General features: G+C 40.1%; 1 protein-coding gene across 21 annotated transcripts in view; it reads right to left on the reverse strand.

Annotated features, from left to right (window-relative positions):
• The window catches only part of PCM1 (pericentriolar material 1), a 48,202-nt gene that overhangs the window by 5,471 nt on the left and 28,866 nt on the right, over window positions 1–13,865 (reverse strand). For 15 of the 21 annotated variants that reach the window (XM_060278846.2, XM_060278843.2, XM_060278839.2 and 12 more), the window contains 10 exons: window positions 12,435–12,491; window positions 9,958–10,130; window positions 9,739–9,867; window positions 8,111–8,231; window positions 7,742–7,882; window positions 5,584–5,717; window positions 5,021–5,155; window positions 3,054–3,251; window positions 2,325–2,384; window positions 1,226–1,361 (listed from right to left, as the gene is read on the reverse strand). In XM_060278846.2, the coding sequence (XP_060134829.2) occupies window positions 1,226–1,361; window positions 2,325–2,384; window positions 3,054–3,251; window positions 5,021–5,155; window positions 5,584–5,717; window positions 7,742–7,882; window positions 8,111–8,231; window positions 9,739–9,867; window positions 9,958–10,130; window positions 12,435–12,491 (1,284 nt within the window). The remainder of the gene's footprint in view (window positions 1–1,225; window positions 1,362–2,324; window positions 2,385–3,053; window positions 3,252–5,020; window positions 5,156–5,583; window positions 5,718–7,741; window positions 7,883–8,110; window positions 8,232–9,738; window positions 9,868–9,957; window positions 10,131–12,434; window positions 12,492–13,865) is intronic. The other 6 variants (XM_060278847.2, XM_088659023.1, XM_060278845.2 and 3 more) reach the window with 1 other exon arrangement.

Below are 13,865 nucleotides of genomic sequence, written 5' to 3' on the forward strand. Positions count from 1 at the left end.
ACCCACCTGAGGCTCTTTCTATTTAGTCCAAGCTGCTTTTAAAACTGATGAACACCTTGCTTTACTTTCCATAGGGAGGTAAAGGTAAAGGTAAAGGGACCCCTGACCATTAGGTCCAGTTGTGACCGACTCTGGGGTTGTGGCACTCATCTCGCATTATTGGCCGAGGGAGCCGGCGTATAGCTTCCAGGTCATGTGGCCAGCATGAAAAAGCCGCTTCTGGCAAACCAGAGCAGCACATGGAAACTCCGTTTACCTTCCCGCTGTAGCGGTTCCTATTTATCTACTTGCATTTTGACGTGCTTTCGAACTGCTAGGTTGGCAGGAGCTGGGACCAAGCAACGGGAGCTCACCCCGTCACAGGGATTCGAACCGCCAACCTTCTGATCAGCAAGCCCTAGGCTCAGTGGTTTAACCACAGCGCCACCTGGGTGATACAGAAGTAAATGCTGCTGTGGACACCATTCCTTGTAATCCTTTTATTCTGGCCTGCAGCAGCCCCTCTTCCTTCTTTTCCCTCTCCCACCTCTCCCTACAGCTGACGGCAACAACTCCTGTTCTGCTCTCTTTCCTGACACACTCCAAAAAGGGCCAAGGGAAAGAAATTCTTCTTCAGAGACATGCATTCTGGGTGAGGTGGCTGAGAGGCTACCCATACTACCACCATGCCACTTCTTTGTCTTGGGGGTTGGGAGTTTTGCAACTTAAATCTTTTGGGCTCTGCTGCAGCGGAGCAAAAACAGCATGGGTGGTCTTCTAGCCACCTCCTGTAAATGCATTGCTTCAAGGAAGAACTCCCCTTCAGCTTTATTAGAGCAAGGCAAAGCAGTGGCAGTGTAGAGCGCTCAGAAGTCTTGTGTCAGCAGGATGCTGCCGCCCATGTGAAGCTGCTACAGGCCTGGCCTGCAGAAATGCCAGAGAGCAGGGGACCCAATTTTCCAGAAAAACACAGCTGTACCTGCCTCTTGAGGCTATTGTCTTAAATAGGCCAGTCCAATAAGGAATTTTTTTTATCTGAAGACATGTTGCATTGGAAGACATACATCTGGTGACTTTGCCAACCTGGTACTTTCCAGATGTTTGGGATTACAACTCTCATCAGTCCTATGCAGCTCAGATGAGAGTTTTTCCTAAACAACTGGAGGGTGATGGGTTGATAATGGCTGATATAAAGCTACAACACTGTTGTGTGAAGCTGTTTATCAAAGCAATGAATAGTGCTTACTTATGGATACTGGACAATTTTCACTCTCTTCTTCTTCCTGGTCAGAAGCATCTGATCTTGTACTTCTTGGGACTTCCCTGTTGTTGAATATTGCAGGTTCATGAACTTGCTTAATAGTTTCAGTTTCATCTTTGTCCTAGACATAAACAAAATTACTCTTACCTGGAATGTCAAAGTTACAGCTTTCATATTTAATTTACAGTAGACATAAATGCGTGCACATCTCATATTGTTTACTGAACGGATTAATGCTACAGCAGAATTTTAAAAGTCAAAAACACCACTAAGACTAAGGAGAAGAAACCTGGACAAATAGATGTTTTGTGAACTCAAACACCTAAACTGTTTTCTTTTGAAAGAGGTTGTGCAGCAACCTCATGCCTTGTTTGTGAGCTTCCAAGGAGGCACTGTGTAGGCTGTTAATGTTTAGATCCAATTTTCTTGCTGCTCCATGCCATTGAAAAGGAAAATAAATAGAGACCCAAATGTCATTTTCTGTTCATTGTGTATTATACACTGAGTGGGCCACACTATCACACTATCAGTGATAGACAGTCAATTGGACTGACAGAACTCTGCCAATGCACCACTGCCCCTACATCCCCCCTCCGACTCCACAAATCTGCTACAAACCTTCTGCTACAGCACAAGAGGTGGTGTTGGGGGCAGCAGGGGAGGGGGGAGTAGAAAAAATTATAGCTACACCCCATCCACCAGAGTAGACCCTCTGCTGGATCAATCCAATCCAAAGGACACTCGGGAGATATTTGTTGATTTCCCTTTGCAGTCCCCAGTGACATGCTTCCATAGATTCCCAACCTTCTTGAGCAGATTTTTGGAGGGAACCACCACAGGGAAAGAGGAATTAGCAAAAAGTCAAACATCCCCTTTCCACCAGCTGGAATGGAATTCTGCTCACAGAAAGTTAGGAGCATAATTTTTGCTGAATAATTCCTCCAACAATCTTGCTTCTCACTATTTGAGTGCAATGAAGGTGGCTTGAAAAACGATCATTTTTCAACAAATGATTCATATTGTATTTAGAAGGAGATTTGAAGGTAGGCCTTTCTCTTCCCAATTGTTTTAAAGAATGTCTTACTTTGTCTTCATCTATATCTTCATTGGATGAACAAGCTCCTCCTTCCAGTGCTCTTTTTGCCTAGATAGTAAAGAATGGAAAGTTTATTAGTTTTTCTGTTCAAAATCAAACAAAACAAGCAATCAGCTAGTCAAGAATTTATTGTGTAGTTATGCAAGTTAAAGTTACGCTGACAATTCTTTTAACTTCTAATGTGAGGTTCAATTCACATTTTGATGTGAATAATTTGCAGGGCATTTGGTACTAGGCCTTCAAACAATAAGCCCAGTCACCCTGCTTGTCACCAGACACTTCCCAGCTCCAAGGAGTGACAATGTTCCTTTGTGTTACGCCCAACACAAGTAGTCTTATAAATCACAATCAATTTTGAAGATAAAGGGATCAAACAAGAAATGCCCTTCCCCAATATTCATGAACAGCAAGTTTCCAGAGTACTTTCAACAGTTAAAAGATAAGGAGCATGACAGTCTAATTTAAAGGCTGAGTTACTACTCAACTATACATAAACTCCTAAGAAAAACTCAGTCATATTTGTACTGATACAAAAATGCATGGCATAGTGTACCATAAACAATTTAAATGTCATCTCTAAGTAGCTATAGATACAATTCAAACAAATTCTACTGCGGTAGGAAGCAGCACAGCTGACCCAATTTAGAAATTAAAAAAGAAATTATATTGCACCATTTACTAGGGGGAAATCACTCAAATTTAAAATATGATAAAAACCTCTTTAGCATAGGACTGCACCATTCCATCTGCTTCCATTTTCCTTTTGCCTCTTTGTTTTACTGTCGGACTGTTGTTGTCCAAGTCTTGCATGAGCTTAAAGAAGGCTAATTCATTGAACAAGACTTCAGAAATCTCCACAAGAAGATCCTCCCCACAGTCCTTCAATTTTTTACCAGCAAATTTTGCCAGTGAATCCTGCCAAAAAAGAGAAAATTTTAGTACGTTTACAGGTCACTCATCATCCCCCTTAAAAAATAATATCAGGGAGGCTACAGGGTTATTCAACTTTAACCTCACAACCACTATATATTGTACACCAATACACAGTGGTACCCCGGTTTAAGTAAACAATTGGTTCCGAAGTCTGTACTTAACCTGAAGCAAACTTTCCCATTGAGAGTAATAGAAAGTGGATTAATCCGTTCCAGACAGTCCGTGGAGTACTTAACCTGAAGCGTACTTAACCTGAAGCGAACTTTCCCATTGAAAGTAATGAAAAGTGGATTAATCAGTTCTAGACAGGTCCATGGAGTACTCAACCTGAAGCATCCTTAACCCAAAGTATGAGTGTAATTGGTTCTGGAAGTCCATACTTAACCTGAAGCGTACTTAACCTGAAACGAACTTTCCCATTGAAAGTAATGAAAAGTGGATTAATCCGTTCCAGACGGGTCCACGGAGTACTTAAACTGAAAGTACTCAAACCGAAGCGTACTTAAACCGAGGTATGACTGTATGTGTATGAGATTCAGGGTTTCCAGGCACTTTTTCAGGGTTCAGTTTCCTTGGAATGAGGAACAGCAGAGACTGTGGTGTCCTTATGATATATGGTTTAGTTACACATATATACAACCAGAGCCTACAGTGGAGGGTCTCACAGCAGTAACACACCCAGGAGGTCTTGCTTCTCCCATGGATCCCAGCAGAAATAAAGCATGGCTCTTTTCTCAGCTCCCTAGTCTATTTCCTTTTAGCTTCTGCTTCTCAGACAAAACTATGGCCTTTGTCTTTCTAACGGACAGTTGACTTGCAACACTATTAAGGCTAAGTCAGCTGAATTGCATTCCAACATTATAACAAGAAATCGGAAAGGAGGGAAGTGCTAAGTTAATCTTGTTTTGTGAACCGCCCTGAGACCTCTGGGTATAGGGTGGTATATAAATTTAACAACAACAACAAATATATAGTTAGATAATGGTTCCAGTAATTGTTTTTGAAACTTGGCAATGTTGAAGAGGAAGGTGATCAATGCTACATTGATTAGTTTGAACTAACTCAGTCTTCTCCTACACTGCCAAGATTAAAAATCAATCAGTGGAACTATACACCATTTTCTAACTATACACATCTAACTGAGCTACACACACACTTCTTGTTATAACAGCGGTATGTGATTCAGCCACCTTACCCTTAACATAGGCTCTGTAATACTGTAAATGGGTTAGTGTGCCAGCTTTTGGAAATCCAGCGATGAGGGTACTATTGAACAAATTCTCCTGCATAAGCTTTATTGAAACAAAGGGGCAGCAAGATAGCATGATGCTTCCTTTGTCAGTTCCCTATTTGAAGCAGCATAAAAATACCCCCCAAAAAACAGTTTTAAAAATGCAACCGCTATATATTAAAAGCAAAGACATACAGTACTTGAAATGTTCCAGGAATAAACTGCTACATTTTAACTCTTGCCATTTCTTCAGTTAGATATCTGCTACAGGTTGTATTTTCCAGACTATAGAACTGAGATGCTCAAGTATTTAAGGTGCAGCAACTCTTATATTACTTTTCAAAGGTCTGTAGCTCAAGCTCTGTGCAGCCAACTGACTCAGTGGCAAAACCGTATTATAGAAGAATATTCACACCAAAGTGGCAAGCCAAACTAAACACATCATGACTTCCCCATAATTATAGTGATTGTGGAAATGAAGCTTAAAGGTGGTTAGTTAAAGGAAAACACATATACAAACCTGCAAAATGCTACGAAGTTGCTTATGAAATATCTTCACAAATTCTTTGCTTTCATCGTTTTGTTGAGTAAGGGTTAAGACCATACGCCTTACTGAGGTCAAGAGCTGAGAAGAACATACTTCATCCATGTGTTCCTGGCAAGAGTTGAAAAGCAGATCATTCTTAATGAAAACATATACAAAGATAAAGATCCTTCTTTGAGAGGTCTTATTTTTCTTCACAGAAAAGGTGAGTGACATGAATGGTGAGTATGCCAACTGATTTCCCAGAACAGCAATTTGCTTACAGCTAAGGGACGTAAGGCAGCTTACCAGTACATGCACGACAGGAGTTCAGAGCATGTAAATAAAATTTTAACTACTCTATCACCAAAATTTGCACAAAGGTAGGACGACTACAGCTAATCAAAACTTTGCACTCCTTAGAAGAAAACATTTATTGTTGGAGAAGAGAACAAGGCAAAGGCCTCCAACTCTGCCGAACAAGTCAGAAGGAAAAACCTATAGCTTTCTGTAAAGATGGCTTCAGAGAGAGCTATGTTTACTGATATAATTTTGATTACCCTCAGAAATGGGATAACCTCTTTCATAATAGCTTTGATTTGCCGGTCAAGCTGCTGGGTATCTATTCGAGGACAAGGAACAGCAGGTACTTCAGCAGACTGTGCTGCACAATGGCTTTCAGCTGTATCTGAACCTTTAAAGAGAGAGAAATATATATTCAAGTCAATCTTCTTTTCATAAAGCTGCCATTTCAATACAGGTCACAAACTCTTGGCACTTTGATTATATAAAGACTACAAATTTATGCCAAATAAACTGAACATTAACATTCTACAGGGACTGCTCCCTGCTAAGTATGGGCAGGATTACAGCCTGAATCGCAGAGTCTTAAAAATGCCATGAATTTCCAGTCCTATGGGAAAAGATTATTCCCTTCCCACAGCTTACTCACTTCTACATCTTTTATTCCAGGATGTGAACTACAGTGGAAGGATATTAAGTGGGCCAGGAATTCGGAGACAAAGGTTTAAATCAGTGTTACTTTGGGTCACATACTGTCTCTCAGACTAAGCTACATCACAGGGTTGATGTAAGGATACTATGAGGGATAGGAGACTTTATGAAAGCCACCATGATCTACTTGGGGAAAAGGTGGACTGGATAAAAATATACCGGTAATACTGATAAAGAATAAAAATTAAGCCTCCCTTCAGCCTGTCTCTGATTTTAAATTAGGGGGGAGGGGAGGTTTGGAATCATGAAAAAACCTCAATGTTTAAGAAAAAATGAATCCACAGCACAACCAGGATATTCCGGCTTGCAAATATTGGGCTTTAAGTGAAGTTCCTCGCGTTGTCTGCTGGGAGAGGCATGCCTGGTTGGGTTGTACAGGCCGGCAGGGTGCAATCCATGCTCCCATACTGTATACATATAGGCTCCGCACACTGAGTTCTCACCTGAACCATCCCTGAAACCATCCTACATTTTGTAATAGCATTTTGAGACACAACCCTGTGAAAAAGACCACACTACAATTTGAGCCAAACAACAAAAAAGCACCAACTCCTTAAAGACTAATACATCTTTATGGCATAATCGTTGGGGGGATAAAGTTCACTTCATCAGATGCATTCATTCTTAATCCACGAAGGCTTATGGAAGAATACAATTGCAAGCATCAAAGTTATGAGGAACGGCTTAGGGAGCTGGGTATGTTTAGCCTGGAGAAGAGAAGGTTAAGGGGTGATATGATAGCCATGTTCAAATATATGAAAGGATGTCATATGGAGGAGGGAGAAAGATTGTTTTCTGCTGCTCCAGAGAAGCGGACACGGAGCAATGGATTCAAACTTCAAGAAAGAAGATTCCACCTAAACATTAGGAATAACTTCCTGACAGTAAGAGCTGTTCGGCAGTGGAATTTGCTACCAAGGAGTGTGGTGGAGTCTCCTTCTTTGAAGGTCTTTAAGCAGAGGCTTGACAGCCATATGTCAAGAATGCTTTGATGGTGTTTCCTGCTTGGCAGGGGGTTGGACTGGATGGCCCTTGTGGCTCTTCCAACTCTATGATTCTATGAAAGTGATACTTGACTATTGTTTCATTTCTGCTGTGAGCCATGGCTAGTTGGCTACCCCTTTGATTGAAAACATACTAGCTCTGAGGATGCTGAGACTGTCCATCAAGGAAATCCTACTAGGCCAATACTGAGATTTAATAACAGATTGGAATAGCAACCTCCCATGCAGGGCTGCCTAGAAGGGAAGTCTGATCAGTCACATCGTTTTTCTGTTTAGAGAAACACACTAGGGACCTCTGTGCCAGAGCTATAGTTTTGGATTATGATGTGTTACAGGGACCCGGCTGGCAGAAATGTTTGCAGAACTCTTGAGTTTAAGTAGTAATATGTATGTGTTACAAGAAAGTGTGTGGCTTTGAGATTTGGAAGGAGTGTGTGTGTTAAAAATTGCTTGACATTCTCTTTGCAAGGGCTGTGCCCCAGTAGCCTTGGCAGACCAGCCTCTATGGAGTTTAAGGATATTGTTATACTACACAAACTACATAAACCACTGTCAAACATTTATATGCCCAGCGAAGAGTGTTAAGCTACTTGACGCAGCTCCATTTCACTGCACTGAGACTGCCTGGTAAGATTGTGTTTGTTCTTTCAAAAACAGGACAAAACTGTGATAAATGAATAAACAAATGCACAAAGTGTACCTTCCAATTTAGAAGCAGAAGCATTATGGGGATTACTACAGCATCCATCCTCAGAGTCAACGTTACTTTCGACTGCCATTTTCTTTCGTCCATATTCTCTCATCCGAGCCAGTGCCTGATCTAAATGAATCACAGTGTTGCCTGTATTTTGGCAACAAAACCTTTTACAATATGTATTTAAGTTTTTGGAAATCAAACATTATTACGGTATGTGTAGAATAATTATAAAAACTGCAAGAAGAAAGCGTCGATATTGTTATGTGTAGAAGTGCATCAGTGAAGGACTGACTTGCAGAAAACAGTTGCGGCAATTTAAAAAGGTACTTGAGTTACTGCTGCATATTGTTCAATTGCTAGGCTTATGCTTACCCAGCTCATCAGTAGCAAAGGGTTCAAAATTTGAAGAAGTAGACATAGTGCTGCCATTGTCTGCATCGTGTTGTTCGCATTCTCTACAGGCTCCTTCGTCAAAGTTCTTCTCAAATGTCTCCTTCAAAATATGCAAACAACAAGTTGGCACATGTTCTTATACAAATAACTAGCCATTCTCAAACAATCATGTTTTCATAAACTGTCACACAAGATCTTAAATTAAGAATTCAGATCACCTTGAAGTGTTTGCATCAGAAGCTAACTCTTGGGTTAAAAGATTCATGTACATGGTTTAAAGCTTAATTAGTAAAGAAGAAGAAAAAAGGAAAGTTTAATTGATAAATTCTTCTTCAATATGCTCACCAAATAAAGGGCTCATCCTCCCAAGCTAGAAAACGTGTTGCAGAAAGCAATATTTACCTGTTGTCAATTTCTATCAATAGTTCCTTAGGTAGTAATTGTTTCCACTTAAAAAACAACCCTCAACTGACAAAAAGGTGAATTTGAAATATGCAATTGGAGACCTAACTTAAGTCCTCTTAAAGTGGATCAGTATAAAGATCTTCAGCTGATTGAACCTCCAAAGAACAAAGTAATTTTTTTAAATAAAAACAAACACCGCCTGACTGAGAACCATAGCTTGTTCTCAACACAACACAACCAACATTTTTGTGAATCATGTTGAATGAGGAGTAATAGGAAACAAAAGGAGAAGTAAAGAAACCTGAGGAATATTTGCTTTTATTTTAAAGGAAAACTCAGGAGAACACTCGGGAAGGGGAAAATAAATGGAGTAAAAAGTGAGTAAATGCACAGTCATGAGAAAGGATAAAAGCTGAAAGAAATCAACTGTTCATGGGGCAAGGTAGGGGAAAAACTGGAGACAAGAGTCAGGGAAGTTGGAAGTTAATGACTAGTATGGTACAGTTGGTCCTGCCTGTCCCTAGGTAGAGATAAATCAGGCACCCCCAAACTTCGGCCCTCCAGATGTTTTAGACCACAATTCCCATCTTCCCCGACCACTGGTCCTGTTAGCTAGGGATCATGGGAGCTGTAGGCCAAAACATCTGGAGGGCCGCAGTTTGGGGATGCCTGAGATAAACTGTTAATCTGTTGTTGCCTCACCCACCAGTGGAAAAGTCAAGCCCAGGCCACATCCCTTGAAAGTAATTCCCACTGTTCAATGTGATATATTCCCTAGAATGCTTGTTTAGGATTGCAGCCTTAGCAAAGTACACAGAGCTAAGAATCAAAAGATCATACAAAAGGACTATGATAAGGTTGAAAAATGTGATGTGTAAACAAGGAAAGATATTGAACTAGCCAGAGATCAGCTCTCTTCCAGGAAAGACCAACTGTCAACAAAATCTTTTTCTATTTTTTAGGAAGCATAATCACTTTACACAATTGCTTAAAGGAAAAAAGTTTTATCTCTGCATTTCTCTTATTTTTGTATATTTCCCATTTGAAGTTGTATCATAATAAATATTTTCACGTCAAAGTCTAATGGCTCAAATCCACACATATTTTATTATCAAATGTATTAATGCCGAAATCTAAAACCCATTTTAGAAAGGTTGGATCTTATATTAAAATACCCAGACAAAGTTTTCAAAAACCCTTACGTCATCAGTTGTTGCAAGGCTTTCACTGGGAGTATGTTCTGAATTTGATTCTGCCCAACCTGCAGAGTTCAGTGGTTTGGGACACTCTCCTTTTGCATTTTCTTCAGATGCATGTCTGGTCACTATATCCTACACAATGCAACAGTTTTGTTAATGACTGCATTAAGAAAATGTTTGCTTAACAAAGCAAGTCCAAAAATCAGGGTTTTATTAAGGTACCTGTAAAGCATACAATGCTCTTTGTCTCAAATAGTCTGAATTAAGCATCTGGAGCTCATGAAAAAGCTCAATCAGAAAATGAGGGCGAGATTCATTTTGAGATATCAAAGTGGCTACTTCAGAGTAAATGGTGTCTCGCAAAGCTTCAAACATAGAAAGATCACTGCCTGTTTCTGTAGAAAGAAAAAGAATGAATTAAGTACCATTATTCTTCTCTACTGACATTTCTCTCCAGTTACAGCATGCAAGCTTTGAGAAGGACGTGCCTTATGGATGGGATGCAACTCCCCAATGAGTGGATGGAAAGTGGTTTTGCTCATGCAAGGAGTGGCATTTTCTTCTAGCAGTAGATCCTTGTGCCTTAACTGCTCTTAAAGAGCCTCCCAATATTGGAAGGGGTTGCTGCTATAAACAGGCAGCGGAAAAGACCCTGGGCACAAGGGAATACTATGCACAATAGTTACAGTCCTTGTCATTGTGTACTTCTTTTACAGGTGCAAATGAACTGCTGCATATTGTATTTTATAGAGCTAAACAAGTATCTATTGAATATTTGCCCTGCGAAAGAGAACTAAATACAACAAAACGTAATTGACATAATTAATACAATGCATTGCAATAATGAATTCACTTGAAACCCCACACAGTTACTGTCACACTGCTACTAAGCTGTATTTGGTGACAATGTTTGCTGAGGTTCAGTTTTAGATCTATTTTATTTTCAAATGCATCCTAAGCATAGTTGAAGTAGCACATCTTGCTATTGGGTCATTAGTTAAGTGTAAGTCAAGGATGACTTTTCAAAATATCAGCTGTGTTAGTGTAACACTCACGGTCATAGGATACTTTAAAAGTATGGCTGGGATCCGAAACAACTCTTGGACCTCATGCAGCTAGTTGTGCGGTTCTTTGGATTCGGCCTAAGAAATCTATTTTGTTTCGCTATCCACTTCATGCAACAAATGAAGCTATTACAGCTCATGCCAAAATACACTTGGTATCAGATGACCCTTGTATTTGCTGCTTAAGTAGTTGAACACATTTAAGTATAGTAAAATCCAATTTTGAGTTTCAGCAACCACAATGTATTATTTACTTTTGGGCAAAAGTAAACATATAGAACTTAAGAAGCTGTCTTATTATACCAAGTCAAATCATTAGTCCTTCCACTTCAGTCTTTTCCAGCCCTAACTGGAAACACCAAGGATTGAACCTGGGACCTTTAAGATGCAAAGCACATGCTCTACCACTGAGCTATAGATATTCTGGTTTAGGGTTAAGGGCGAGTAATAAATAAATATCAGTCTTTTATCTAAAAGGACAGATGGCATTTCACACCCCTTTTCTACTTCTTCCCAACTAGCAAATCATTTTTTTCTTATTTAAGACTAATGGGCACTGCCAGCTCTGATCTGCCAGCAGGGCACACCTTTGAAACGTTCACCTCAACATAAATGGTGACACAACAGCTGGATTTTCAAGACCTCACCTACTCAGAAAGACGTGAGAGATTAAGCGTCTACAGTAGACACAACAATACTGTACTTTCATTTTCCTAGAAGAAACCAAGTGATGCTACCTGTCCATGCTTTATGGTCCAATAGCAGCTCAAACAGCACATTGTAGAAATATTTTCATGTACTGTACCTCAACTATCTCAAAACACAAACAGGTACTTCTGGATCCACTGGTGGTGCAGAGAGCCCCTTCCTGAACTAACTTCTGCTGTCTATGCTCTAAGTTGGTGGAAAGAGGTGGCCTTCATTATATATCTTTAGGATCCAGGCAAAAAGTGTCTCTTCAACCAGGCCTTTAGCTGATTAATATGTTCTTTTAAATGTGGGGGTTATTGGTTTGTTTTTGCTTTATGTATTCCTGCGTTTTATATTTATGTTGTGAACCACCCTGGGATCTTCGGATGAAGGGTGGTACACAAATTAAATTTAAATAAATAAGATTTAGGAATCCACTCTGCTTAGTTTCAACTGTAAGAGATACCAGGACAAAACTTTGCCCGAAAGTCATATCCTCTGACATAAAAGTCCTTAATTCCAGGATAGTCAATATGGTGTCCTCCATATTTTTGGACTCCAACTCCCATCAGCCCCTTCTAGCATGACCAGAAATGATGCCAACCATAGCTGCCAAGTTATCCCTTTTTACAGGGATTTTCCCTTATGCTGAATAGGCTTCCTCGCGAGAAAAGGGAAAACTTGGCAGCTATGATGCCAACTGTATTCCCAAACATTTGGACGGCACAATCCTGGATCCTAATCAGGAAAGCAAGTAGGAAAAAAATTGGCTGGCTATGACTTTCATTAATAATAAAGTACCTAATCAGGAAAGCAAGTAGGAAAAAAATTGTATCATTTGGATTAGTGCACCTTTTGCTAATTCAATAAGCAAGCTAATTGTTAGTTAGGACAAGAGACCAGAAAATCAAGGTAAGTTTGGAAGCTAAGCAGCAAGTGCATTACCTGGTGCCTCTATGCATGCATTTCTGTTAGACTGCTGCAGTATTCTCCTAGCATGTGCTGCAGGAAAGGGGTGGGTGGGAAGGACAGACAGTGATAAACACAAAAATGTGTATTGGAAATAAAAGCAAGGTCTAATGAAATAATGGGAGAAAGGCTACTTAGTGATCCAAATGAACAAAACAAAACAAATCCCCAGAGAACCCATGTCTCTTTTAGGGGGGAGGGGGTGATTTGAGAAAAACATATTACCACAAAAAAAATCCACAGAAGAAAAAAAGATTCCAGAAAGAATTTTTCAAGTATTTGCACTGGATTTCATGCTCCCCCCATGTCCACATACAGGCGCCTCTCCACTTATGCGGGGGTTACGTTCCCGGGTATCGCACGTATACGTGAAATCATGAAAGTGGGGAACACTTTTATCTAAACCTGTCTGCAAGCCTCACAGTTGGGTGCAAAGCCTTCTAGGATTGCTAGCTGTTTTCCCACCATTTTTGTGACATTTTAGCACTTTTCCAGTTTAATTCTTTTGATTTATTTCCGGGCATCACACTTATATGCAGTCTTACTTGTGTACATGGGGACACACCTGTACACAGCTTCAATGATATCATAATTGAAGCTCGTTTACTAATAAAAACAACATGAAAATATGACCATTCAAAAATATGACCCTTCTTGATTCAAGTCTCAAGAGCACACTGGTCTCCCACGATTTCAAAGAACCCCAAAAGGGGGAGCCAGAGAAAGAAAAGAAACCCATACATACACACCACATTGTTAAAAAGGGACACTGAAGGCATTCAGTTGCAATGCTAAAACATGGTTTAGTGCTATAAGAGTGGGCCAGCTTCCCTATGCAATCATGCACTTCCTCCACTGGCACAACTATGAGGAGGCGACTGGATTCTCCTCCTCCAGCTTTAGATTAATCACAGTTTATAGCACGTCATCTGAGCTCTAACCAGAACTAGGTTTACTGAAAAGAAAGCAGCCTTCATAAACTATGGCTTAAAGTTGGCTTGTTTCCACTAACTGCATGATTAACCCAGATTGTCCAGGTTTGGACTACATGGCAAGCTGTGCTTAATCAGAAATGAAGAAGAGAAAGCTTCTGAATGCCTCCTGGTAGCGGAACAGGACTAGGGGAGGGAAGTGGGAGGCGAGGCTCATTCTTGCAATGCTAAACTATGGTGTCGTGTTATTTCCAAATCAGCCCAAAGGTAAATCATTAAATGTGCTTAACAAATATGTTTAACATTTGAATAGAGCCATGTGGGCTTTCTGTTTTATGCACTCTAATATCCAGAACTGGATTTCAAATATTACCTGCAACCAGCAGTGATCAAATATATACCTGAATGTGTCCTTTTAAAAATGATGAAACAACAACACTGACAGCAGTAGTTTTAGACCTGCTGTTGCTATTTA

The sequence above is a fragment of the Zootoca vivipara genome, chromosome Z1 (assembly GCF_965207765.1).
Source record: "Zootoca vivipara chromosome Z1, rZooViv2.hap1.1, whole genome shotgun sequence".
NCBI lineage: Eukaryota > Metazoa > Chordata > Lepidosauria > Squamata > Lacertidae > Zootoca > Zootoca vivipara.